Source organism: Myxocyprinus asiaticus, chromosome 27, assembly GCF_019703515.2.
Source record: "Myxocyprinus asiaticus isolate MX2 ecotype Aquarium Trade chromosome 27, UBuf_Myxa_2, whole genome shotgun sequence".
Lineage (NCBI taxonomy): Eukaryota > Metazoa > Chordata > Actinopteri > Cypriniformes > Catostomidae > Myxocyprinus > Myxocyprinus asiaticus.
In genome coordinates, this window is record NC_059370.1 from 10,004,126 (window position 1) to 10,030,907 (window position 26,782).

At 36.8% G+C, this 26,782-nt stretch overlaps 1 protein-coding gene across 1 annotated transcript; it reads right to left on the reverse strand.

The window, feature by feature from the left end:
- Positions 1-7,187: 7,187 nt before the first annotated feature.
- Positions 7,188-26,465, reverse strand: LOC127417611 (beta-1,4-galactosyltransferase 1-like). The gene is made up of 6 exons (XM_051657654.1): positions 25,481-26,465; positions 23,065-23,300; positions 17,143-17,330; positions 14,070-14,192; positions 10,139-10,243; positions 7,188-9,232 (listed from the first exon to the last, which is right to left on the reverse strand). Exons 1-6 carry the CDS (start codon positions 25,752-25,754, stop codon positions 9,103-9,105), a joined length of 1,056 nt encoding a protein of 351 aa, XP_051513614.1. The 5' UTR covers positions 25,755-26,465; the 3' UTR covers positions 7,188-9,102.
- Positions 26,466-26,782: the final 317 nt, after the last annotated feature.

Below are 26,782 nucleotides of genomic sequence, written 5' to 3' on the forward strand. Positions count from 1 at the left end.
GACAACAGAGCTGTCAGTGTCAGGCTTGTGTTTGTTTTTAAAGATTTAGCAGTCTTCTCTGCTTGCGCGAGAGCGTTTAGCTAATACTCCTTCCTCGCCAGGGATTATTTTCTTTGGCACAGTGCGTGCAGTCCATGATTCAGAGCTGTTCATGGGCTCAGGCCCCTGGAGCAGAATAAAATGCACATTCATGGAATATGCAGACGCAGAAGACAGTGGCAAACGGCTGCAGAAAGAGCAAAAGTGTTCAAAGTCTCTCACCCAGGCTGACGTAAGAACGGCTGCTAAACTGACTCTTTCCCCGAAATAAAATATGACATTCATTGAGCCAAGATGTGAGTAGAGACTTATTTGTAAAGGGATAGTTCTCCTAAAAATGGAAATTCTGTCATCATCTACTCACCCTTGGAAATCTGTATAATTTTTCCCCCATGGATACAGAAAGTATTTTGCAGGATATCCAGGCTACTCTTGCATACAGTATTCTGCATTCCATGGAAAAATAAAAATCATACAGGTTTCAAATGACACGACAGTGAGTAGATGTTTCATTTTTGGAAACTCTTTAAATTTGTTTTGCCTCTTTGACTTAAAGACCTGCACATTTAACTAATCTCTGTGCAGCTCATAATAAAGGGATTGAAACTAACTGAATGTTTCAGATGAAAATCTGTATAGATTATGGCGTAAACTGCTGAAAAACAACAACAACAAACGATTTGTTGGTTCAACAACCAAAACATTTAAAAATAAATAGCTTCTACTCAGAAATGTACATATTTATTTAAAAAAAAAGAAAAAAAGATCTTTACTTAATTTTCAACAATCTGTTCAACACAAAATATAAATTTTAAGGTGAACTTAGAGAGTTATGAAAGGGATAATGTGCAATCAGGCGGTTTTTATCGCAAAAGGCTCTTTGGACTTGAGGAATAAGCCAACACCTAGCAATCAACCAGAACATCAGTCACTTGAAAGCCCTTGCAAACACCCAGCACACCCTATGGCAACCCATCTAGCAAATAATGTACACCAGTTAAACTGGTTCTACTGGTCTTAAATGACCAGTTAAAACCATCTCATTGCATATTGGCCAGTAAAGTAAGTACTTTCACACTGGTTTTGGCTGGTCACCCAACTAGACTGCACTGGTCAAGCAAGAATAACAGCAACAGTAACCAGCATAACCAGCATAACCAGCATAACCAGCATAACCAGCGTAACCAGCATAACCAGCATAACCAGCTTGTGATTGGCAAACAACTAAAACTGTGTGAATCTCAAGAACATGTGCAGGCCATATTATCATAACCTTATTTTTAAATGCTGGTAACCAGTTATGACCGGTTAATTTCATTCTGGTACTTTTTCAAGAAACCAAAGGCCAAAGGGTTTATAAAAGTATATTTTTAAACTACATCGCTTCATGTTGCCTGGAAAAATGAAATATGTGCTTTTATCCTGAAGGAAACTGCTGCATCACACATTTCTGTGTGCTGTGGATGTCCTTTTTAACAACTATGAATAATTTCTACATATACATGCATGGCTAATCCAGATTCAAGGAAAACATTATTAGAGGTAAACAGTACATTTCTCAGTTGTTTCCAAATTTTCACTTAATTATTGTTAGATATGATGCATTAATACAGATTCGACTGAGAAGTAGATCTGTAATTAAAATTATACTTAACTGTTAATTAACTGCATGCTTGTTATGATTTCTATGCTGACAAATCCACCACACAGGAAAAAAATGTATTGCTTATTTTCGCTCATTTTGGTGAGGCAAGTGGCTTATTTTGGGTTTATCTTTCCAGACCAGGTTGCTTGTTTCTCTTGTGAGATCTGGCAACTCTGCGCTTGGTATTTCACCCACCCCTTAGCACAGAATAAACTAATAAAATGAAATCTTATTTAGTTTTTTATTTTATTTTGTTAAAGACTACTCACTTCAATTTTATGGAACTTTGGTAGGAAATTAAAATGCATAAATCTAAAAATTATTCTTTTTTGAACAGTGTCTCTAACCCAAACCCTAAACACAAAACACCATCAGGGACAGGATAACACGTGACACTAAAATAATGCATTTAACATTAACGAAACAAATAAAATGTAACATAAAACACCCCCACATACTGTACATAACAGACATCAAAAATAAGAAGAAACATACACATTTGAAAATTATAATGAAAAGTAATGCAGGGACTTCTGAAAGCACTTGAATATTGTTTTTCACCATAATTAACAATAATTTACCATAGAAGTACATAAATTGTTTTGTTAAACATAATATACATTTTTACCATTAAGGTAAATCATCATCATTTGTACTTCTCAAAGCTATACAGTATATATATATATTTTTTAACAATATTTAACCATAATATTACATGTATTGTCTTATATTCAGTATATATATTTAATATGTAATTTTTCACCATACATGGTGAAGTAACTACAAGTTAACCAGTTTTTTTTACTGTAGCATTTATTGTCCGTGTATATATATATATATATATATATATATATATATATATATATATATATATATATATATATATATATTATCTTCCTTTAATTTTAATAAAACTAATTGTATTACAGTAATGAGAATCTAAGGAGAATCATCATTGAGAATAAAAATAAATTACAAAAAAACCCTCAAAAGTAAAATGTCCATCCACATCACGGTAATGAGAATTTGAGGGAAATGTTTTTAATGGTCCTAAAAATGGGCTTCATTTTCTTAATGCAAAGTTAATGCAAATGTAATTCCTCTCTCTCTCTCTCTCTCTCTCTCTCTCTCTCTCTGACCTGGTCATGTTTTTGTGAGATTTTACCCAAAGACAATCATGGAACAGAAGATGGTTCAAACTGTACTAGCCTATTTTTTATCTGCAGGGTTCAGTGTGGATAAACATCCCACCTAAGTCTGCAGAAAGTTCCTTTGTAAAGCTTGCATGCTTTCCTTGTGACATTACAGTATAGTCCTGGCTCTCCCCCTCCCGGTTCTCCTAGGGGGTGACAGACTTCCTGTGTCAGCAGCTGCAGTCTCTCCCATTCCAGAGTCGTGCGATGAGGACTCGACTCTCAACCTCCAGCAGGCCAGCAGGTTTCTGCAGCTGAACACAGACTCTGCTTGACAGCATCTTCTGCTGGAACTCCTCATTCTACTATTATTACTGTTCTACCATTAAAAGGGTGAATCCACAATTGCAGTGCCTTTTATGTTTTGCACTTCTTGAAAGTAAAACTTAATTTGCTTTAAATGATCAACATTTAATCTAAGAAAACATGCATTTAACATGCCCTATCTCAGAAAATTGTAAGTCTGATTGCTTGTAAAGGTAATAGCACACCTCTCCTCAACAGGCTGCACGATTTGAGGTATCATTCATGTCCGTAGTACACACCAGAGTTTAACACTTATTAAGGGGTTTCTTAAATCTCCAGGCATTTGTGAAGCAAATAGCACCATTATATTGTATAACTGTCTATCTTTTGTTAGATCATTGAAAACCTAACAAACGTATTTTTGTGAAATGTTTTGCTTGAAAAGTGTTCTTGTGCCTTCTTTCTTTACAATAAATGAAACTTGCTGTTAATGTTTTGTTGAACACAATGAAATTCACTCATTTTTAAGAGTGGCTTACGTGTCCAAATATTCAGGAGGCACTATATACACGACTTATTTGCATTATAATTTTTGAAACAGTTTATCAGGGTCCATGTTGACTTTACCTGCCTGGTGCTCTGCAACTCCGCAACTCTGCCCTTGTTGTCATAACATCCCTGTTAGACCTTAAACCAACATGGAAATCAGACAGGACACGTGCCTTAGAGGGCTCGGTATTCCGGAACATGACAGCCAAGTGGCCCTTTGTTTTCTGCATCAAACGTTTAAGGTCAACTCGCTCCTACACAGGAAAAAGAAATGCCTCCTCACAAACGATTTATATCAGTTTTAAGATCGCTGACATTGTCATAAATGTCAAGAAAATGTAAACACATCTTCAACTAACAAACTTGCCTTGCAACCACACATAAAGGAATAGTCTTTATTTATTCACCCTCATGTCGTTCCCAATCCGTATGACTTTCTTTCTTCGATGGAACACAAAAGGAGACATTTTGAAGAATGCACAAGTCACTCTTTTTGTTGCCGAGATTTCAAGTTTCAAAATGGATGTATAAGCATTATAAAAGTATCTTAAAAATGGTCCATTCAACTGGGGTGCTATATTCCACAGCTTTTGAAGTCATACGATACTGAACATTGACCTTATGACCCCGTTTACACCTGGTATTAAAGGGATAGTTCACCCAAAAATGAAAATTCCCTCATTATTTACTCACCCTCATGATACCCCAGGTGTGTATGACTGACTTTCTTCAGTAGAACACATTTGAAGAAAAACAGAAAAATATCTCAGCTCAGTAGGTCCTTAAAATTCAAGTGAATGGAGATTTCTCTTCTGAAGGTCCAAAAATCACAGACAGTCAGCATAAACGTCATCCATACGACTCCAGCGGTTAAACTACTGTCTTCTAAAGCGATAAGATTGCTTTTGGTGTGAAAAAGATCAGTATTTAAGTACTTTTTAACTATAATCCAACGCTTCAGGATATGTGAAGTGTTGAGGGTATGTGAAGGATATTTGAAGCGTCCTCATTTAAAGGTGCACTCAGGAATTTTTTCCTCATTTCAAATGTTTTACTCCTAAAGAAATGAATTGTAATTTTGAAGCATATGTATAAAATCATGACCGCTCACATGAGATGAGGACTCTAGTCATATTAGTAACCTTATAAGAGCTGTTTTATTCTACATGGAGAGGGTCCCCTCATGGGGGCGGCCATTTGATGATCACATGACCAGCTGAATACTACTCGCTTAATCTCAGTAACCGCCCTGTTATGTTAACTATTGGGTTTGCATGATGCTGCATCCACACCCCTAGGGGTCAGTGTAAATCCAAGATGACCCATTAAAAAAAATGTCAGAGTACACATTTAAACATGGGTGTGTCTAACAATTAGCTATTTTTGCAGTTATTAATTTATATACACTTAATTTGGGATCTTAGTAAATCGGGGCCTTATTATGTAGTTTCATTAATCAACTTGTCACCTTTAGCTTGTTCACAGGAGAAAGCTGCTGCTTTAGAATAATATTTGTTGTGCAAACGAATTTAAATTGAATTTAAAATGTTTCTCCTCAGGTTTACACATAAAAAAAGAAACACAATCCACTTAATACAAAGTAAGTTGAATTATAATAATATTCTTTAGCTATTTGCAATGGCAATATAAAAGCCAATTATTTAATTTTGCAAACAAGATGTTGTACTTATAATGTGAAAACACACAGCTGCCTTTATATTTTAGGAAGTGGGCCCCTCGCAAGGAGATCATGAAATTTGGGGGTCCTTGCTATCAAAAAGCTTGAAAACCTCTGGTATGACAGAACATAAAGGGTTTTGTTAGGCTATGAACCCTCTTTTGGCTATGACTATATTCAGTCATGTGTACCTGACTGGTTTTATAAATTGGACACAAATTTTCTTTTTAGAACAATATTTTAAGGAAATTCGTTTTTAGTCCCTGAATGTTGCTATGCACCAAAAATCAAGACATAAAATTATATCTCTTATACATATCAATGTAGGGAGAAGTGTTGTTTTTCCCATGAAAAATATCATGCATGCTTGCATTCTGCATGAGGAAGAAACAAAAACAAAACACAGATTAAACCAGAGCATGTAAAACTAAACTACTTATTTAGCTGCTATTGTAATTTGACTATTTACCAGGTTCAGATTACAGATATTATTGTCAGCTATTTGTACCATAATCATTGTACGGTATATTTATAAATCATTACATTTACAGTATTGCATATACCATTGTAAGCTATTTTAAATCCAATAATAAACTTTATTGTAATTAACACAGTGTATACTGTATGTGTAAATTTAGTTTCATAGTATATGTATTCTGGTTCCACTTGTTAGTACACTTTATTTATTTCACATATTTTTCTAATTACCAGTTCCTTCTTTCAATTTAAATTTTCTTTCCTCCACGAACTTTGTCGTTGACATTTACAGTTTGGTGACCACCAGCCAGACCAGTTTTACAGAGGCTTCTCATACCTGCATTTAGAATTTTTTTAGCTAGAACCAGGAAACCAGAGAGATAAAGTCTTGTGTAAAATGTTGTTGGCTTGACAAAGCCTTGTCTGAATGTTTAAACTAGTTTTAAAAGTTTGAAGTTTGATGGCTATTCAGACACTACAGGAACACAAACAGCCAGCTAGCTGGATAGCACCTTAAGTAGATCAATGGCCTTTGGTGGGATTGTTTACATTTGAATTTTTGACAGTTGGAATTGGAAAGTTGGAATTAATGAGCTTTCCGTTGGCTCATTAGAAGTCTATGTTTTTTTTTCGATTTTTGATCATCCACTGTGCAAAAACCGTAAGTCCGCTCAGTTAATAAAGACATAGCACACTATTCACAACACAGAACAGTCTGTAGGTTAGTGCCGAGTTGGGTGGATGTAGCTTGAATACTGGTCTAGGTTTAGGGATTTTGAAGAAGTTTGTAGAATAACAGTATGTTGGCTTCCTCAAGCCAACATAAGACATCCTAATGGAGAAGGACTTTCCACAATTTAGAATAAAAAGTCAATGAAATAATACAGAAGTTTGGGTATATGAGAATTACATATTCAATCAACCAACCCACCTATCTACCTTTCCATCCATCCAACCATCCATAGATCGTACCTATATAACTATCTATCTATCTGAATTAACCATTAGCTGGAGCTTAGGTAAGGGTTAACTGGTTTGAGTGCATGGGAAGTTAAAACGGCCAATGGGCTCACTTGTGAGCATTAGTTCTGCTGAAAAGGCCATGGAATATGATGACTGCCTTTGGCAAAACAGGTCATGTTACTGTCTTTAATTTCAAAACACAATGAAGTCAAGATCCAAATCAAACAAAGTGTAATTATTTCAATTATGTTCATTGATTTACTTTGAAGAAACCTAGGGACAGAGGAGTCAAAATGAAAAATAAAGATATATATACACACACTGTATATACTGTATTCTAAACAAACAAAATTACAGAACACAGGTCAAACAAAAATGTACTGTGAAGACAGCTATGTTGGGAAAAAAAAAAAAAGAGGAAAAGAAACACAAAAAAACCCTTGAAACTTAAGTATGTGCTGGTTCTCAAACAAAGGCCATTGTCCAAACAGATTTCAAACCTTTTAACTGAAAAAACAAAGATCATTTGCCAAAGCATTTGGTTTGACTTGAATGAAGAGACAGCATTAGCGCTAATCTCTTGGTTTGTGAGTGCTGTGCCGTGCAGAGAGGTAGTTTTCTTTCTGGTGCAAAGGAGTTTTTATAAGTCACGGGAGAGTTTTGAAGCCAGAAAGAAAATCTATGGGCCGTTTGGGATGCTCGGCACATAGGAAAAAAATCCCTCACATTTGGCTGTGCGACTTACATATTCTGTACATAGGTAGCTAGTAGCCATCTTGAAAAGCACTTGAGCAAACAGCTGACATACATTCATTTGCTCGGCCAGCACTTCAGCCCCTGACAGAGTTGAAAGGCATTTTTGGTTTCCACTGACAGGTTTTACAATTATAACCAAACTTTGTTTTCTTTGTTCAAATGAAGTATTTAAAAGCAGACCAACACACAAAAGAAAAAAGAAAAATACAAGTATCAACAGGTCAGTTCCAGCAAAGTTCTCAATGGCTTTTGGTTTCCATTACAGTGGAGAGCTGGGATATACTTGTGCCCTTATGCAGTCAGCATATATCTGAGAATTTCACTATGCAATAAAGGACTCTACAACACAACAATAGAAGAGAACAGAACAAACCAGAAACCTTAACCTGAAAAGTGCTGCATTTGATTTGATTGATTTGCTAGAAAACAAAATATACAGCAAAGATATTAGAGGAATAGTTCACCAACAAATTCAAATTCTGTCATCATTTACTCACCCTCATATCATCACAATCCATATTTAACCTGACTTTGTTTCTACCATGGAACACATAAGGTATAATTTTGAAGAATGTACTAGTTTTCTTTCCCCACACAATTACAAAAAAGTCACAACTTATATGCTTACATTTCAGTCTGTTCCTCACAGATCTATAGTATGGCTCCAGAAGAATTATATATTAATTGCACGATTCGTATAGAAACTTTTAAGGTGCTTTTGCATCCGTTTGGAGGTTTGAAAGCTCCAGTCCCCATTCTTTATAACTGTATGAGAAAAAAAACACTATTATTATGTGTTCTATGGGAGAAAGAAAGTCATACGGGTTTGGAAAAAAATAAGGAGTAAATGATAACAGAATTCTAGATTTTGGGTGAACTATCTATTTAACACACCACAAAGAAGGGGTAATTTCTTGCCACTTAAGATATAATAATGCATGGCTGCCACTTTGGTGCTTCAGCAAACAGGATATTGGTCCATTTTGTATTAAAACACTTGGAAGAAGAAGGAGGCGGCCCTTTAAAGTACAAATACCTGGTACAGCAAATCCAAATGTGACAGGCCAAAAATGGCAGTTTGCTGGTACATGCTCATAGACACACATAAATCCTCAGCCTTTAATTGGCATTCGTCAAAAGAAAACAAAAAAAACAAATTGCATTGCAGATTAGCAGAATCGATCCATCAAATATTTGCTTTTGAAGACTATGATTCCAGAGAAAGAAATAATTCCATACATTGCAACTCACATTGTTTACATGTCCCACCAAAAGGACATTGCATCAGCAGTTTGCATGCTGCTTTTGTCAATGGCTCAAGAGATCATTCTTTTCTCAGCAGAAGCATCCAAGACCCTCACGCGTCTCTTTTTAACTGGGGTTCGGACCCCTGTTTTCACCATCAAATATGCAAAGATGGCAAAAACTGCTACACTTAAATGTCTTTTTAGAAATATAGACTCCACTTTGAAAATCGGCCATTTCACTTGAAAGTCAAGGCACATTTGGTGTCTACAGCCAGCCTTGCTGTTTCACTGTTTTTTGTTGGTATAATCTCATGGTTTTCCTACATCCACTGTGATTTTGGTGAATAGCTGGTTTTTTTCCACTTTAAGAACCTTATATGACAGTGAACTGATTCCATCTTGTCCCATTGTTTGCCTTGTGTGAGCTATTTGGTCAAACCTGTGACAAGAAAGGACACAATTAAATTTCCACAAAGGGTAGTGTGTGTTTATAAATAACCTCTTACCTTTTATAGAAGTAACTTCTATAAATAGATACTTGCTAACCATTATAACAAAGCAGGCATTTAACTGAAAACATTATAATCCATTTATTTAAATTAATTATCCATTATTTAAAACCAGCAACTGTTGTGAAAAAAAATATTGAAAAAATATTTTATACTTTTTTATTTTTTAAATTACACAAATTGAACTGATAAGGAAAACTGCATAAAATATTAAGACTTATTTTCATAAATGTATCTTTTTGAACAGCATTTTGTCTTGTGGCACTGTTTTGTCATTGTATATGCTTAAAAGAGTGGAAAAAACCTCTTACACAGTTTTGTTTATCAGAATTCTTTTTAAAACCTGATTTTCCACTTTTCCAACAAGTGAAAAAAATCTGCCAGTGTCGCAAGACAAAATACACTTATATTCAATATACAATACATCTGAAAAGAACAACCGTAAAAAAGTATAAATATCTTATGTAGAGATCCTTGTCAGGTATATTTATCTTGTTTTTAAGAATGTCTAGATTTTTTTTTTTTTTTTTTTATGGAAAATTTAAGAATATTTTTAGGCCACGTTCCAAGTAATCCATTTAATTTTGAAAACAGATAAAAAAAAAAAAAATTAAAAGTGTTAAAAGTTATTAGTGTGGATGTGGCCTTAGAGTGTCACATTTGATGTAAAATAACCATATTTTTTTGTTTTGTCTTTTTGCCATACAGTTCCGTCTTTGAACAAGGCAACAAGGATGTATATTAACCTCTGAGATTATCAGGCTGCTTAAACATTTACTTTAAGCTATGAACATCAGGCAGTGTTTATAGGAGAGAGCTGTGATACGTTCAGGTACCTCTGAGGATTGGGGTCGTTTTTATCGTCCCGATTGTGACGAATCATTCTACACCTCCCAATCACCCCATCAGGCCTTGATACGGACATCCCTTTGAAACTAATCCTGTGAAAACATGTGGTAAATTTTAGTCCCTGAAATATCCATAAATAGCATGTCTAGTTCACATGTCTAGATGGGAGTGTAGTGGTCACATCAAATGACAGTGAAATTATGTTGAAGCTACCATAGTGGTTGTAATAGAACTTAACAAGTGAAGACAAATACATTCTGTCGCTGCAACAGCAGGGTCTTGTGGATGGTTGCCAGGTTGTTGCTATGAGGTCGCTAAAGTGTTACAAAGGGATTTTTCCCCAAAGTTGCAATGTGGTTGCTAGGGTGTTCTGGGTGGTTGCTAGTAGAGGTAGACCGACATATCGGTTTTACCGATTAATCGGTGCCGATAGTTGCTTTTTGGAACTATTGTTATCTGCAAAAATCTATCTATTCTTCTGTTATCCTCTGTTGCCAGCGCTGGAGGATTCAACAGTTAGAACGGCTTGATTTGGGATTTGCTGTAATCTTTCAGAAATTAACATATTCATCCATATTTTTATCCTCACTTCAAAACATATTTTGTAACTGTAATGGAGCCAAGTCAAAATAACAGTCCCTTGAATGTTTTGGGCTTGTTTGTAGTTAAAAGTCACGCATTACGCACCATATCTTCATTTTATTCTGGCTATTATTGGGATTTTGGTTGAATTAACTGCATGTGGGATTTGTATTGATTTTGGACTCTTGTAGCCTCTTTGTCTGTACCCGTCACAGTAAGGAAAGACTAAGAATTTATTTTAACATTCTATAAAACTATCTGCAGATTAATCAACCATTACCACCACCTTAGTTATCGGTAGGGCTGCATGATTATGACAAACATTTTGGGTGGATCAACTGCATGTTGTATTCTTTTAGCCGGCTACACATCCAAAACAAGCTGACAACTGTATTCCTAAATGACTTTATTGCGGTTTTAGGCATCAGTAAATCAAGACTAATTACTTAAAAAGTCAGCTTTACATTGGCTCTCTTAGAAGCATAAAAACAAAGCCGTTATTAAAATTTGTAATAAAATCTACACAGACGCGAGCAATGGACATATCTCTAATTGGTTAAAATTATCAACCACTGAAAAAACCTATGTCAAAAATTAAATAGAAAAGTTTGACCTAACATGGGTAGACCTTTGGACTGCTATAATTGACACTTCACGATTACTTAATTGTGGCAGCTGGACCTGTAATCTCGATTATTTATTTGATTAATTGTTCAGTTATCGGTATCGGCAAAACCCACTATCGGTCAACCTCCACTTGCTAGGTAGAGCCCAGCCCAGTCTCTGACATTCTGGTCCTAGACCTAGATAAGTTGTTTGTTCAAATCCCTAACCCAAGTATGAGAAATAGTAATAGTGATGTTTGCCTTAGCAAGCACCACTAAAAATACACAAATTATTCACGCAATGATTATTTAACAGAGACACACAATTTAGTCCAAAGCAACGGAAACTATCCCTCAATTTTCAATGGCATCTTTACTTTTTAAAGTACTTTCCCATTTCCTGAAATGTTACACTTGAAAAACAAGGCCGAGCCGGTTACCACATGTGCTCCGACACATTGAGCTGTGGTACTTATGGAAGCAAGTTTGAGTCTTGCTTGCAACATTTGCTGATTCTCTTCACCCCCTCTCTCTCTATATAGTTTCCTGTGCTGTCTCTACTCTCCTTTAAATAAAACAAATACATGAAAAACAAGACAGCTGTGATAGGGTATTCTTCTGCAAACAACATGCAAACAAAACATTACAATAAATAGCTATCAGCTTCAGCCTGCATTTACGAATGCTATGGAGAAGCTACTGATAAGAGGTCTTTCTTTATCGCTCTACTATAAATACGAAACCAGCCTTGGTAAATAAGGAGTTCTCAAATAGTAAAACTTGTGCTGGGCAATTCAGTTTTAGCTTTACTCTTTCAGTGTGAACAACACCATAAAGATGTGATCTGTATCAAGTGTTGAGCTTTTCATTGTACAATGCCATGCTGACAGCACAGCAACAGGATGTGCGAGGCTTGAACCCTCAGCAGAATTTATGTTTCCGGTTTTTGCTAGGTCAGAGGTTTGCTTGGTTAACTGCAACGTAAGCCAGACAAGAGTTGGGCTCTAGAGTGAAAACACATTAAACTGTGTCCTTCAGGATTAGACAACCCTTTGTATTAGTGATGTGAAAAAAATAACCGAGTGCCTTAATGGCTAGTCGAATAACTGGTTTGCGATTCACTGGCTGGGGATGATCGCAGGTGGTGTGTGGCATTCCGTGAATGTCAGCTGGTGAATCCGGCAGCCACCCCAAAAGCGCCATTGGCCCCCTTCCGTTGATCGAGGTCCCCTTCGAAAGAATTGGTATGGACCTCGTCGGGCCATTAGAACGGACGGCACACGGGCATCACTTTGTGTTGGTTCTGGTGGACTATGCAACACGATATCTGGAAGCAGTGTCTCTGTGCAACATCTCAGCACGAAGTGTTGTGGAGGCACTCTTCAGGATTATCTCCTGAGTAGGGATTCCACCACATTCATGTCACATGCACTACACAAACTGGCTGAATTTTTGGGGATTAAATCTATTCGTACCAGCGTTTACTGCCCCCAAACGGACGGCTTGTTCGAACGATTTAATCAAACCCTAAAGAACATGATACGGAAGTTCATGCACAATGACGCACGGAATTGGGACAAGTGGCTCGAACTCCTATTATTTGAAGTGTGGCGCAAGCCGCCACAGGATTTTCACCATTTGAATTACTCTATGGGCGTTACTCTATAAGCGTTCTGTGTGGATTATAGAAAAGTCAATGCAGTGTCTAAATTTTATGCGTACCTGATGCCTAGGATTGATGATCTGCTCGATAGGTTAGGCGCGGCTTGCTTTTATTCGACACCGGATTTGACAAAGGGATACTGGCAGATCACCTTTACTCCCAGGTCCCTTAAAATAGCGTTTTCCACACCCTTTGGATTACACCAATTCATGACCCTTCTGTTCGGTTTGTTTGGGGCTCCGGCGAAATTTCAGCAGCTCATGGATAGAATCCTCAGACCGCACGCTGCTTACGCCACTGCCTATGTGGATGACATCATTATTTACAGTGATTGGCAGCAGCACCTGCAGCATCTGAGAGCTGTCTTGAGGTCGTTGAGACTCCCATCCCAAGCGATGGGAGTATGTGGAGATGGGAGCGTTGTTGAGCGATGTTCTGTGGAGAGTGATGCCAGGAGAGGAAAGTGGTAAGGATTGACACCTGGGGGAAATTATCTCTAACAGCTGTTTTGTGTTGTAGTGAGAGCTGGAGAGAGATATATGGGCCGTCCAGACCGCCGGCAGAGAGAGGAGTTACATGCGTTGGATGTGTGTGTGTTTATGTGGACGTTTTGGTGTAACTGAAAAGTGCTTTAAAAATAAAAGACCAGAGAAGGTGGAAATTCATTGGCTCCCGCTTCCTCATTTCTGGAGAGTCAAGAACGTGTTACATAGTCTAATTACAAGTTTAGAGAAGTAATAAGTGGATAACTTTGAGTAACTAAACCAACACTCTTTTGCATACACCAAAACTTTGGCATTCGTCATTCCACAGTGTCTACCAATTTTTTTAGCGCTTTAGTGCAGATTTTCAAATATTTTAGTTAGTTTTAGCAAATATTGAGTTAATATACAGTATCTTTATTAAAATTCAGCAATGTTGTGTACAGCTTATATGCTATATAGAATTTTAATTAACGCCATCAATCGGCCATAAGCCACCTTTATCTCTACATATCGGTATTGGCATTAGCCATTAAAAAATCTATTTCAGCAGACCACTACTATAAAATGAAAAAATTCCTCGAACCTGTTAAAAATGTCATCATCTTCTCCTCCCCATCCCCAGTAGTTGTTCGGGAAGCCGTTGATCTTGAGATACTGTTCCTTGCTCAGAGATGACACACCTCCAAAGAACTGTGTGTATGGCAACCTGTAGGGGAGGGACAGAGAGATAGAGATACAATGAGGAAAGGTTGCATGCTGTGTGGTAGTTGCTATGGTTGGGAGCAGAAGAAAGTGCAGCCTGCAGCTAGCCGTTACCACACAGGGAAATGACTAATCCTAATCCTACTGAGCGCTGGCAGGGAACTGAATATAAACCCAAAAACATCAGCTGGCTAACTGTGAGCATTTGCTCTTGTGTAGGAAACAAAGGTCATCCATATTACTGCAAAGTTTTGGGAGTGACATTTATTTGCTGAAGTGAACACCCAAGGGTAACGTCCTGTGCATGTAGGGAATAAGGAAGTCGCTCAGACTGCCCAAACTCATGATGGCTGACATAGTGATAACCATAGCAACGTTTTGGTATCTCATGACTGCATGGAATAAAAATGCATGGAGAGGACACAAATTGAAATATTCAAATTTAAATGTTTTTTTTTTTGTTTTCTATTATGACTTACGAATCACAGTTTTTACATAACCAGCTCTAGACAAATGTTTGAAATTAAGGAGTAAACATATTATCCTGCATCAGGTTATGGCTTGGTCTTCTTACTTTCTACTGCACAGTAATTCCTGAAAATTACACCCAGATGCTTTTGAAGTTCTGAGGGGGAAAAAGCCGCCTGGCTCCAGCAGCCTGTACTAACAGTGACAAGACCTTACAAAAGAGTTCCAACATATGTTAAAAAGACAAACACACAACTGCTTCAGTGTGTGTGGCTTTAAAATTGCAGCGTTATCAGAGATAATTTCCTCATTATACACTGCAAATACAAAAGGACACACGTGAAAGCCCAAACACACCCTCACACACATCATACTCAAATTACACGCAGAGCGCTGCTCAATTAGGATTGTGTGTGTGTTTGAAGCTCGTGCAGGAGGTCACTGGAAAAAGCCGCTTCTAAGAACTACAGTTTCGCCTTAGACATACAGTTGAGCTCTCAATGGGCCCTTATCTGACTCACGTGTGAGTGAAGTCACGAGAATATTCCCATCTGATAGTGCTGTTTATTCCTTTATCATTTAGTCCCTAATTTTATTGAACTTCACTTACAGTATGTTTATTACAGGCAAAGTAAGCGGGGGTTAAAGGAATATTCCCGGAATATTCAATAGCATCTGTGGCCTGCTGTCGATGACTAGAGCACCGAAATGAACATTCTTGGTCAACACAAAAATGAAAATTCTGGACACACTGGGTCGAAACCCAAAACTAAAAACTGGAAATGATTCTTTAATTAGACTTTGTTTGGAATGACTAAACAAACTATATATATATTTTAAAAATTTTCGGAATGATTACACTTATTTCAAGTGGTATTAATAACGTAACATCTAGGGTCCAACAAATTTGTAAATATTGGATAGTATTTTTTTTTAAATGACTTATTATGGCTAATATAAGTACAAGTACATTGACAAATGAGGTTTTCCGAGGTGATAAAAATGAGAAATCTTTTAAAAATCTAGTTTAAAACGCATGTGTCACGTTATAGAAATGTAATTTTTGAATCCATGTTGGTTTAACAATTTTTTTTTTAAATATTCATAGCATTTTCTACAAAAAATACAATAAAAAAATATGACTTTAAAAATGTCATGTGGTGCAACCATCAAGAACAAGGGATTTATATACTGTGCTTGCACCTTAAATGCATGAGTGTATGCATTAATAAAAAATAAAGTTTTCAAACAAATTTTTCAATGTGATTTTTTCACCCAATTTGGAATGCCCAATTCCCAATGCGCTTTTAAGTCCTCGTGGTCGCGTAGTGATTCGCCTCAATCTGGGTGGCGGAGGATGAATCCCAGTTGCCTCCGCATCTGAGACCATCAACCCGTGCATCTTATGACGTGGCTTGTTGAGCGCACTGCCACGGAGAACGAACCACATTATAGCAACCACGAGGAGGTTACCCCATGTGACACTACCCTCCCTAGCAACCGGCCCAATTTGGTTGCTTAGGAGACCTGGCTGAAGTCACTCAGCACACCCTGGGATTTGAACTAGTGAGCTAGCGAACTCCAGGGGTGGTAGCCAGTGTCTTTTACCACTGAAGTAAAATGATTTGATTAATATATGATTTTTTATATAGATTTTATTTTATATAGATTTTACAAAAAAGTGATTTCTAGCCAATCTATAACATTATTTTACTATTACATTTTAGCTAGAATATTTTTTAACTTGCTTTGCTAACTGTGGGGGGGGGGGGGGGGATACTGTATATTCACTATAGAAATTTCCATGAAGTCAAAAAATTTTTTTATATATTTTGATGACTATTCCAGGCCTGGAAAACACAATATTTTAAATTATAAAAACTATACATTTAAACATATTTCCAGGTCATCTGAGGCAGTTTGTGCAAAGATGAAAAAAAAAATATATATATATATATATATATTTCAGTAATGCATTTCAATAAAGTTTAAAAGCATAAATGTAAAGCTCAAATTTTGTTTAGCATGATAAAAAATCATTTTAATTCTTCTGTAAAAAGAAAAGTTTACTCTTTGAGCTGTAAAGTTGTCTATATCATTATTTTGAGGCCACAGTTGCCATGGTAACTGTCAAAAACCATTCCTACTAGCAGCTACGTTGATATTACAGATAAACCTTCAAAATTACAAACACACTGCAGATACAATAAAGTACTTTGGCAGTACCATGGTCCAATAATTGTATCAAATGGTAATAGCATGGTACTGAATGATTACCATATTCATGTACCATATTATTGACAAGGTACTACCATGATCTACGTAAAAAAAAAAAAAAAAAAAATTATATGGTAATACCGTGCAACTTTTGTTGGTATAGATTTTTTTAATCCATAAACACATAGCCTATATTGGCACATTCTGATAGCTGAAAATATCTCATTAAGCCACGATATGTGACAACAGTCAACAAGCACCACAAATACCTGAAGCCAAACTTGTCCATCGATACAGACAGATGCCTGGGCTGACTGAAGCACTTGTAGATGTTGCGATCATCCATGGGAATGAGATCAACATCACTGAAGACAAAACATTGGTAGTCGTACTCCTTCAGAGTCTCTACATAACCGATGTTGAGGAGTTTGGCACGATTGAACAACTCATCTCCGTCCTGCCAGTGAGGAGAGAGGAAGTCTTGTAAACAGCAATAGAAGACAACCTGTTGCAAATTCCACACTTGATGCTTGCAAATAAGATTAAACATAAAAGATGGGGGTGGAAGAAATGTGATAAAATATTTATGAAACAGGATCATTATTTGAGCTTTTCAGCCATACATGTTCAGTGAGACATTCTGGACAAATATGAAGGGTTTCACGGCAATAAGGAAGTTGCTTAAGAAATCATTTTCACTGGGTGTACATACACACCTCACTGTATTTGTAAAGCAGTATAGATTTTTAATAGGTTTACAAAATAGACAATATGATTGGCCTTCATACTGGTATCGGTGAGCACACTTTCAGTATGCTGAAGAGATGATTCAGAAGGAGATTGTAACAGGGGGTAAAAGGGAATGGAGGAGGCGAGAACCGGCTTGACAATATAAATAATAGTTTAATGATTAACTTAAAAAGACAAATGCAAACACATACAGGGCAGCTGCCCATAGTTCTCTCTCTCTCTCGAGGTGCTGCCTCCGGTAGCCTTTATCCCTCTCGGGCTTGATCAGCCTGATTAGGGGCTGGGTGTGCAGCATCATGGCCTGGCCCTGCCACATTTCTCCCTCATTCTTTCAGGCCGGGGAGCCCCCGGCATGACATATTTTGGCAGAAACCACCATGGTTATTTTTTTATAGAGGAGAAGTTAAAAAACCAGAGAGTTCAGCGGCACCAGAAGTTTCAGATTCCAAAGTGACTCATCTCTGATTGTCATTCGAGTCTTTCCGCTGGCTTGGAGTCTCTCTTGTCACTGTGGCTCATGATTAATGGATGCGGTCCCTGTCTAATCTGAAGTGCACATCACAGCAGCACTTGAGCTTGTGTAATGAAATTTAATGACAGCGGACCCTCAGGGGTGCAGAGTTATCTGTTAACCCCCCGTGCACCAGACAGACAGTAGCCATCTTCTCCTTTATAAGACACAGAAAAACCAAGACAGGTTGCCCTGAATGAACTGAGCTGTGCTTGTTCTAGGGGGGTGGAGGACTTTCATGATTGATTCAGAGTGGTGTGCTTTCAGAGTAAAAGAACCAGACCATCCAGCTTTTCTTTGGACATAATGTAGTAGTCTCGCATGTCCACATCTTGCCCATTTGAACCGTATTACAGATGGTATTACGACTCTCGAGAAATCACACAACTGAAAGTGAAAGCAGAGCTTTGTTGTTCATATAGGGCAGACATACTGTATGTGGCAGGGAGATATAGTTTGCAGGCTTTTGAAAACAGGTCACCAAGGCAAGTTTTCTTTTTTTCAGCAGAGAAAACAAATAGATGTTAATCAATTAACTGATTAATCAGTAAATACATACATATATGAAGAAAAAAAAATGCAATCAAAACTTTAAAAGTTCTAAATGAGTATTTTGGCTTGTTTATCGGTAAAATTATCTAAACAAGATTAAAACTAGGTAAATTTACTTTACAAAACAGCATAAGATATTAAGATGTGTTTTCAAAGAATGCATCTTGAATTAAGGTTGTTATTCTTCCACCAAAGTGTATATCTAATAAAATATATTGAGGTTTATGCTTAAAAAAATAAAAAATAAAATTTGCCAATAGGGTACAAAAAATAAACTTAATTCAGCATATGCTGTAAATGATGTGACACTGATTTTTTTTGCCAGGATCTAATAAGTTAGTTAAGAAATAAATTAAAATGCAATTCACACAAACTTGATTAGGCCTCTACAATAATCAAATTGTTTTCAATTTCTGAATTGGAAGTAATTTAAATATTTTTTTTCTAGGGCTTAAAGTCAAAATGTTTGAGTGGTGTAACCATCCAGAGACAGTAAAATAAATAAATAAAAGCTAAAATTCTTGTAAATAGAAATGTTGGCATAAAGAGTTTGAAATTTGAATCTTTTATTATTATTTCTTTAAAAAAATGTAGTGAAACAATTTGTTTTAAAATATTGTTAATATTACCAACAAGCAATTCTGATGTCGTGTGTGTGTGTGTGTGTGTGTGAGAGAGAGAGAGAGAGAGAGAGAGAGAGCGAGAGAGAACCATTTTAGGCCATACAATATTTTTACATTTTTTATAAAAATCCACATTTAGTTCAGCTCAAATAGAGTAACCTTGAGAAAATGTCCTGATATATACAGTCTTAATAACTTGCTTCCAGTAAATGTATCTTTTATAAAGGAAGTTTTTTTACAGTGTGGTCTTCCAAAAAAGAAAAAAATAGCTATTTTTGTCACTGAAGTTGCCATCCATATGGAAATGAGTTCAGGATTTAAGAGACAGAAAGACCAAGGAAAAACAGAACACAAGAAAACGTCAGAGAAAACAGATAATCAAGAGGCCAACGTTACCATTTGTCAGACGCAGCCAGGGAAGCGAACCGTGATTGGCCAGAGAAAGAGCAAGCAGACGTCTCACCTTTTCCTGAGCGCAAGGGCCTCTGATGCGCATAAAAGGGGTTTGATTTGGACAGGAGAAGGGGAAGGAATGTAGGATGGAAGGGAAGAAAAAATGCAAGGTGCAGAGAAAAGGGGTGGCAAAGAGAGCAAGAGAAAAATTAGAAAGAACGATTGTGCATATACATTGAGAAAACAATCTGAAAGACCACAGAGAGTCAGAGAAGCAGTTGACATGACAAAGCCTTATGATAAGCTCCTTAAGATGTTTTAGCGCAAAACCGCACTTAATGATAAACATTCGTGTTTTCCTTTCTTTGGAAGATTCCCAAACCATAACTGTTAGAAATGGATCTGATGAAGACATCTGCTCTTTGCGAGTCTCGAGTAAAACACAGGGTTCCCACAGATTTTGACCTATGAATTTCCATGATTTTTCCAGTTATTACTGATTACTACATTTTGTGTGTGTGTGTGTGTGTGTGTGTAATCATTGGAGTGATGAAGAGCAATTTTTGGCAGATGAAATAAAAATATAGGAACATTCTCATTGTAGGAAAAATTTTATTGCACAAAAATTGTGAGCGCAAAATGCACTCATCAATATTTTTAGTCTGTTTACCTGGAAGAGAAGGACTGAGATATCTGCTAAAAGTTCATTCTGTCAGCTGTTATGGGTACACCAGCAGACAGATGGCCTCAAAGTTAACAGACATGGACTCAAAGCCTCAAAAACCCTCAATTAATGGGGTATTTAAAGATTTTAATTGAACTTTTTTAGATTACTTTTCTAAGTCTGGAAAGTAACATTTTACAAACCAGATTGTTCCACTATAACGTTATGGACAGTTACTGAATGAATGTGATTGATACAAATATGTCATCTGCAGCGTCAGAAATTTATGAGGGCTTGGGAATACCACTAAAAATGACAAAAATGACCCCAAAATTCAAAATGTGTGAGCAAAAAAATGCCCTTGTAATGAACGCTTCTGTTTTTTTAATTTGTAACATCTGATATTGTTCTTAATTATCTACTATAGTCCAAGTTATACATTTTATGCATAAAATATGAGTTATTTAATTCTAAGGGTAAGAGGTAATAAATTCGCAATCTTGAGAATTTGTATTAATGGATTGATAGTAATACGTCCCCATAAAAGTTAGTTAATTTCTGACACTGGTCATCTGGTAAAGTTTTTGCATATATTCAGGCCTTGGAAAATAGCAAACGCTTGTCGGAGTAACGGCGGCAGGGCAACAGTTGCTGAAACAGGATTGGTCAGAAGTGCTTTTAAGGCGGGGCTTAGTGAAGGGTCAATTGCTAACAGAATATATATCACAATATAGTTATTTTAGCTGGTAAAAAAAAAAATTAGATGAGCCACATTCGAAGCTGCTAAAATGAGCCTGTTGAATTCTACATTATTGCAGCAAGTTACGACGTAGCAAACAACTGAACTCCACATTGCCTTAAAACCCTTAAGAATATATGAGAATATTTTGCCAAAAAACGTGTTGTCCATGGCAATCTCCCATTCATTCCAATGGGGAGTTCTGCAGAGTTTTTCAGAGCAAGCAACCGTAACCAAGGAGGGCGGAGCTTAGCGAAGGGTCAATTAAGATACGATTTTGGTCAAACCACCCACCACTAGTCCAAACTGTGCCATGCCGACATATATGTACGAAATAATGTGTTACATCTACGAACAAAAACACTGCCGGGCCTTGATGTTGAAAGTGTTTTGACAAATTCAACAAGAACATCCTTCGAGCTAAATTATTTTAAAGGATAAATAACAAAGACATCAGGCCATTAAGAACTAAGCTCACTGAGCAAAAGCATAACAAACACGTCCCGGCATGCCTGTATAACAGGGAGTTACATTACAGATAACAAAGGGAGTAGACAATGTAAATTAAAGGAGCGAGAGATGTTACAAAGTCAGGCTTAAAGGCAACTTATTACCAGTGACAAACAAGGCAAAACTCTGAGCTCGAACAAGGGAATCAAAGTGTTGCGTGAGAAAAACACATTCTCAACTGCAGGTCTTGCATTTCTCAGACAGTTTACTTTTAAACAGACTAGAGCATTTATTTGAGGTCAATCAGGCTCTGATGTTTGCAAAACTATCATAAAGACTTATCGTGGACCATCATTTCCAATCAACTGACATTAATAAACAAAGCTTGACACATTGAGATCTCTTAATAATTGAAGCAGTGTGGTTAAGTTCATCCCACTTAATTTGAGGGTTTTTCAATACAGCAACTGAAAGGGTCACAATTTCTACATGCATTTAGTTTTCCTTAATTATTAGTGGGAAAAACATGCCTATTAAAAGATTGGTTCACCCAAAAATTTAAATTCTGTCATAATTTACTCTTTATTCTTTTTTTTTTAATACATTTTATCCCCTTTTCTCCCAATTTGGATTGACCAATTCCCACTACTTAGTAGCCCGCGTGGTGGCGTGGTTACTCACCTCAATCCGGGTGGCGGAGGACAAGTCTCAGTTGCCTCCGCTTCTGAGACCGTCAATCCGCACATTTTATTACGTGGTTGCTGTGCATGACACCGCGGAGACTCCCAGCATGTGGAGACTCATGCTACTCTCCGCAATCCACGCACAACTTACCACGCGCCCCATTGAGAGCGAGAACCACTAATCGCGACCACGAGGAGATTACCCCATGTGACTCTACCCTACCTAGCAACCGGGCCAATCTGGTTGCTTAGGAGACCTGGCTGGAGTCACTCAGCACACCCTGGATTCAAACTCGCGACTTCAGGGGTGGTAGTCAACGTCAATACTCGCTGAACTACCCAGGGCCCCTAGTCTTTCTTCTTGACTTTCTTTCTTTCGTGGAACACAATAGGAAGAATTTTCAGAGTTGCAATAGTTTGAATAACTATTTAAATTTCAGTGTTTTCCTCACATAAAGCAGTCATGTGACTTTAGAAGACTTTTTTTTTTTTTTAGAAGAATTAGAAGAATTTACCACTTTCGTGGTTTTTGAAGCTGGAAAGCTTCAGTCCTCATTCATAGTAATTGCATGGAAATTAGCGACCAGCACATTCTTTAGAATTTCTCCTTTAGTAGAAGAAATAAAGACATTCATGTTCAGAATGGCACGAGTGGAAGTAAATAATGATGGAAGTGTCATTTTTGTGTAAATGATTCCTTTAAGAGGATTACACGCACAAAAATGTACCTTCTCAACCCGTGTGTGACTGCAGATAAAGCATTTGCAACACCTACGTCAATGATCACAACATTCTGTATTACTGCACCACTGGTGGAATGACAAACCTGGACGATGACGTAGACACCGTAGTCCAGTTGCTGACGCTGTAGGATGGGATGCATGTAATAGAGCCAGAACTTTAGGTGCTCGTCACGGTTCCTGAAGGGAATGATCATGGCCACCTTTTGCTGGGCAATGCATTCTTCGGGTTTAAATCGCCCACCGGGCTGCAATGCTGGGTTCTGCTCCCTCACCAGGTCCAGGGTGACTGGGTCAGAGAACTCAACCCGAAGTGGACCCACTAGAGAAAGAAAGACACAAACAAATCTATAAACAATGACATGCATTACAAATGTCAAAACAAATTGTTTATCAGTGGATATTCAGGAGAAATATTTCATTTATCACATAGCTAACTTGTTCTGACACATTTTCATACTTCAACTAAGGGCTGCACAATTAATCGAAATAATCACGTTTAAAATTCAAGCTGCTGCAATTAACTAATCGTGAAAAGTGTCAATTATAGCATTCCATACATACATATATATATACACACACACATATATAGTACATAGGTGTACTATGGAAGAAGATTCAGTGTGCCATATTAATATATATATATATACACACACACACACACACACACACACACACAGACAGACACACACACATACATATATTTCACAATTTCTTAATTGACAAATATTTTGATTTATGTATTTATTGAAATGTTTATATACTGTGTGTATGTGTATATATATATATATATTAAAAATTCTTAATTGACACATTTCATGATGTATTTATTTACAGAATTATTTATTTATTGATTACAGAGCCATAGAGTTAATACTTTTTCACGGAAAGCAATCAATCAGTTTTTCCATTGTGACACGCAGGTCTACTCTAAGGATTAAGGCATGTCAGCACAAATGAATGAGCATAAATAGAGAATGTAAAATCTACTACAGCAACACACAAGAGATTAGCCATACAAAAGTTTCACAAAGGGTTAACTTTAACATTTACACTCTCAACAGCTGCAAAAACATGCCTTTGTTTTTGGAATCTGGTTTCAGTGAAAGCAAAGTAACAGGTTGTATTATTTATAACAACCACCATCTTCACCGAAACACTGAACTGCTGAATCATACTGCAAAAATGAATTGTGATCTATTCATTATAAAGAGACTTGGGTGTCTATTTAAAAAGCAAACAAAATCAGCTATCACACAGGTAACTGGGTGAATCTCAAAAACTGTCAAGAACATGTCCAGTTCATATTTTGCCCCAAATATAAAATTGTTTTTAGCATAAAAAAGAAGCCTTTCATGCTTAATTGTGATGAAAATTGTCATGATACTTATAAAAAAATAAAAATAAAAAATCTTAAAGATCCTAAAATTGGCATAATTTTCTTTAAGCAAAAATGAATTCGTTTTTTTGTCTTTGTGAGATTTTCCCCAACTAAACAGACAAGTATGTAAAAATGAAAGTAAATATATGAAAAAATATGATGACATATAAGACTGATAAAACTTCATACATCTCTATAAAATCATATTTGAACGTACATTAAATACTGATCTGTTAAGCATAATTTGTTAAAGGGATAGTTCACCCTAAAAATGAAAATTATTTTATCATTTACTCACCCTCATGCCATCCCAGATGTGTATGACTTTCTTCTGCAGAACACAAATAAAGATTTTTTAGAAGAATATTTCAGCTCTGTAGGTCCACACAATGCAAGTGAATGGTGACCAGAACTCAGAAGGTCCAAAAAGCATATAAAGGCAGCATTAAAGTACTCCAGTGGTTTAATCCATGTCTTCAGAAGTGATATGATAGGTGTGGTGAGAAACAGATCAATATTTAAATCCTTTTTCACTATAAATCTGCATTTTCACTTCCATACTCTTCTTCTTCTGTTTTTTGGCAATTTGCATTCTTCGTCCATATCGCCACCTACTGGTTGGGGTTGATCAAAGGTGGAGATTGACAGTAAAAAAGGGCTGAAATATTGATCTGTTTCTCACCCATACCTATCATATCGCTTCTGAAGATATGAATTTAACCACTGGAGTCTTAAGGATTAATTTTATGCTGCTTTTATGTGCTGTTGGAGCTTTAAAATTTTGGTCACCATTCACTTATATTATATGGACCAACAGAGCTGAAACATTCTTCTAAAAATCTTTGTGTTCTGCAGAAGAAAGAAAGTTGTACACATCTGGGATGGCATGAGGGTGAGTAAATGATGAGAGAATTTTCATTTTTGGATGAACTGTCCCTTTAAGGAGGGTTACTATAAAGTGTCACACACATACCAGTTGAGTAATAATGCAGTGCTGTACAAAACCAACCATTTGCTTAATCCAGTTACCATAATTTTGACATCAGTAGGTTCTTTTTAAACAGGTTTCTACAGATCAGCTCCATTTGCACAAATTATGAACTTTAAAAACAGCAGCTCACCCAGTTTAGGTGGATTGTCAGGACATGTTTCCAGCTTTCTCTCTGTCACAGTGTCATTAGACACAGAAGGCGGCCTGGTTTCCTCTGTAGTGACCCTCTGCTCGGTCAGTTTTCTGTGGCTCTGTGGGGTTTGATGGTTTTGCACGAAGGTTTGCCTTGAATCTGAATTTCTAATATAGTATATGAGAGTGACAGAGATGTGCAGGAAACACAGCAGCACCACCAGAGAACAAGTCCTGTCCAAAACACTGAAGTTCCCAGCTGCATCGCGCATTTTACAAATCAAAGATAGGTCTAATTTAATAAAGTCGAAAAACACACGAAAGGGCGAATAATGTCGCTGGATTAAGTGTTATTTACAGTCTCACCTATGTATTTCCAATTTGCTATGCTTTCAGGGAACATTAATAATTAATAATTAATTGACTAATTTCCAGGTTCAAAACTTGTCATAAACTGTTTGAATTATATATATATATATATAAATAATAAAGTTGTAACATCTAATAAAAAAGTTATTTAGATTATTTGTATTTATATAAAGGTCTCAACCGAGATCACTAAATCGTAAATTATTCAACAGTTTAGCTCAGTTCTCAGTTAATAACATGCGATCGGTTATATTTGCCCTTTCTAAAAATAAACCAATCCCAAAACTGAAGTTTGTACACTAATCTTCGGGAGCATGCTGAACGTTTAAACGTAGAAAAGTAATTCCGTCCTAAAGCGTATAACGGCAGGAAAACGAGGAAGTAAAACTCTATATAATACAGATGAAGTTAAATGTTGTTTGGGGGTATCTTCTTGAACACGTAATCTCCAAATCCCCGATGAATGTTTACATGATAAATCTTCGTGTTTTGGCGATCCGAGGAGAAATTATCGGAGGATGGCGAAAGGTTTCCGAACAGTTTCCAGCCCGTCCTTACTGTAAAGGAGAGCGAGTTGAGCGCCGCTTGTCCTTGCCTGTGTGAGAGTCTCTGATCTGTACACACTCTGCGCGAGGATTTACTGTGGATTATGATTTATATATCAGCGTCTGAGCGCAGGCTGACGTGCAACTGCGTCATCATATGAAGCCAGCTACAATGAGAAGAAATCAGGACAAGATTTTCAAAAGAAAAGCATCCTTACAGTTCACAATTCGGTTTAGTGCAAGAAATAGTGCAAATTTTGGGAAACAGTTTGTAACCGACAGCGATGCTTATATGTGAGGATATACACCGATCAGCCACAACATTAAAACCACCTGCCTAATATTGTGTATGTCCCCCTCGTGCCACCAAAACAGCGCCAACCCGC

What these genes read in the sequence shown, in the direction of transcription:
- LOC127417611 (XM_051657654.1), bottom strand. Translation starts at nt 25,754, where the DNA reads ATGCGCGATGCAGCTGGGAACTTCAGTGTTTTGGACAGGACTTGTTCT. An exon ending in TGACAATCCACCTAAACTGG is followed by an intron (nt 23,301 to 25,480) that starts GTGAGCTGCTGT and finishes TTCTTTCTCTAG; the next exon opens with TGGGTCCACTTCGGGTTGAG. An exon ending in AACGACCCCAATCCTCAGAG is followed by an intron (nt 9,233 to 10,138) that starts GTACCTGAACGT and finishes TTCTTGTCACAG; the next exon opens with GTTTGACCAAATAGCTCACA.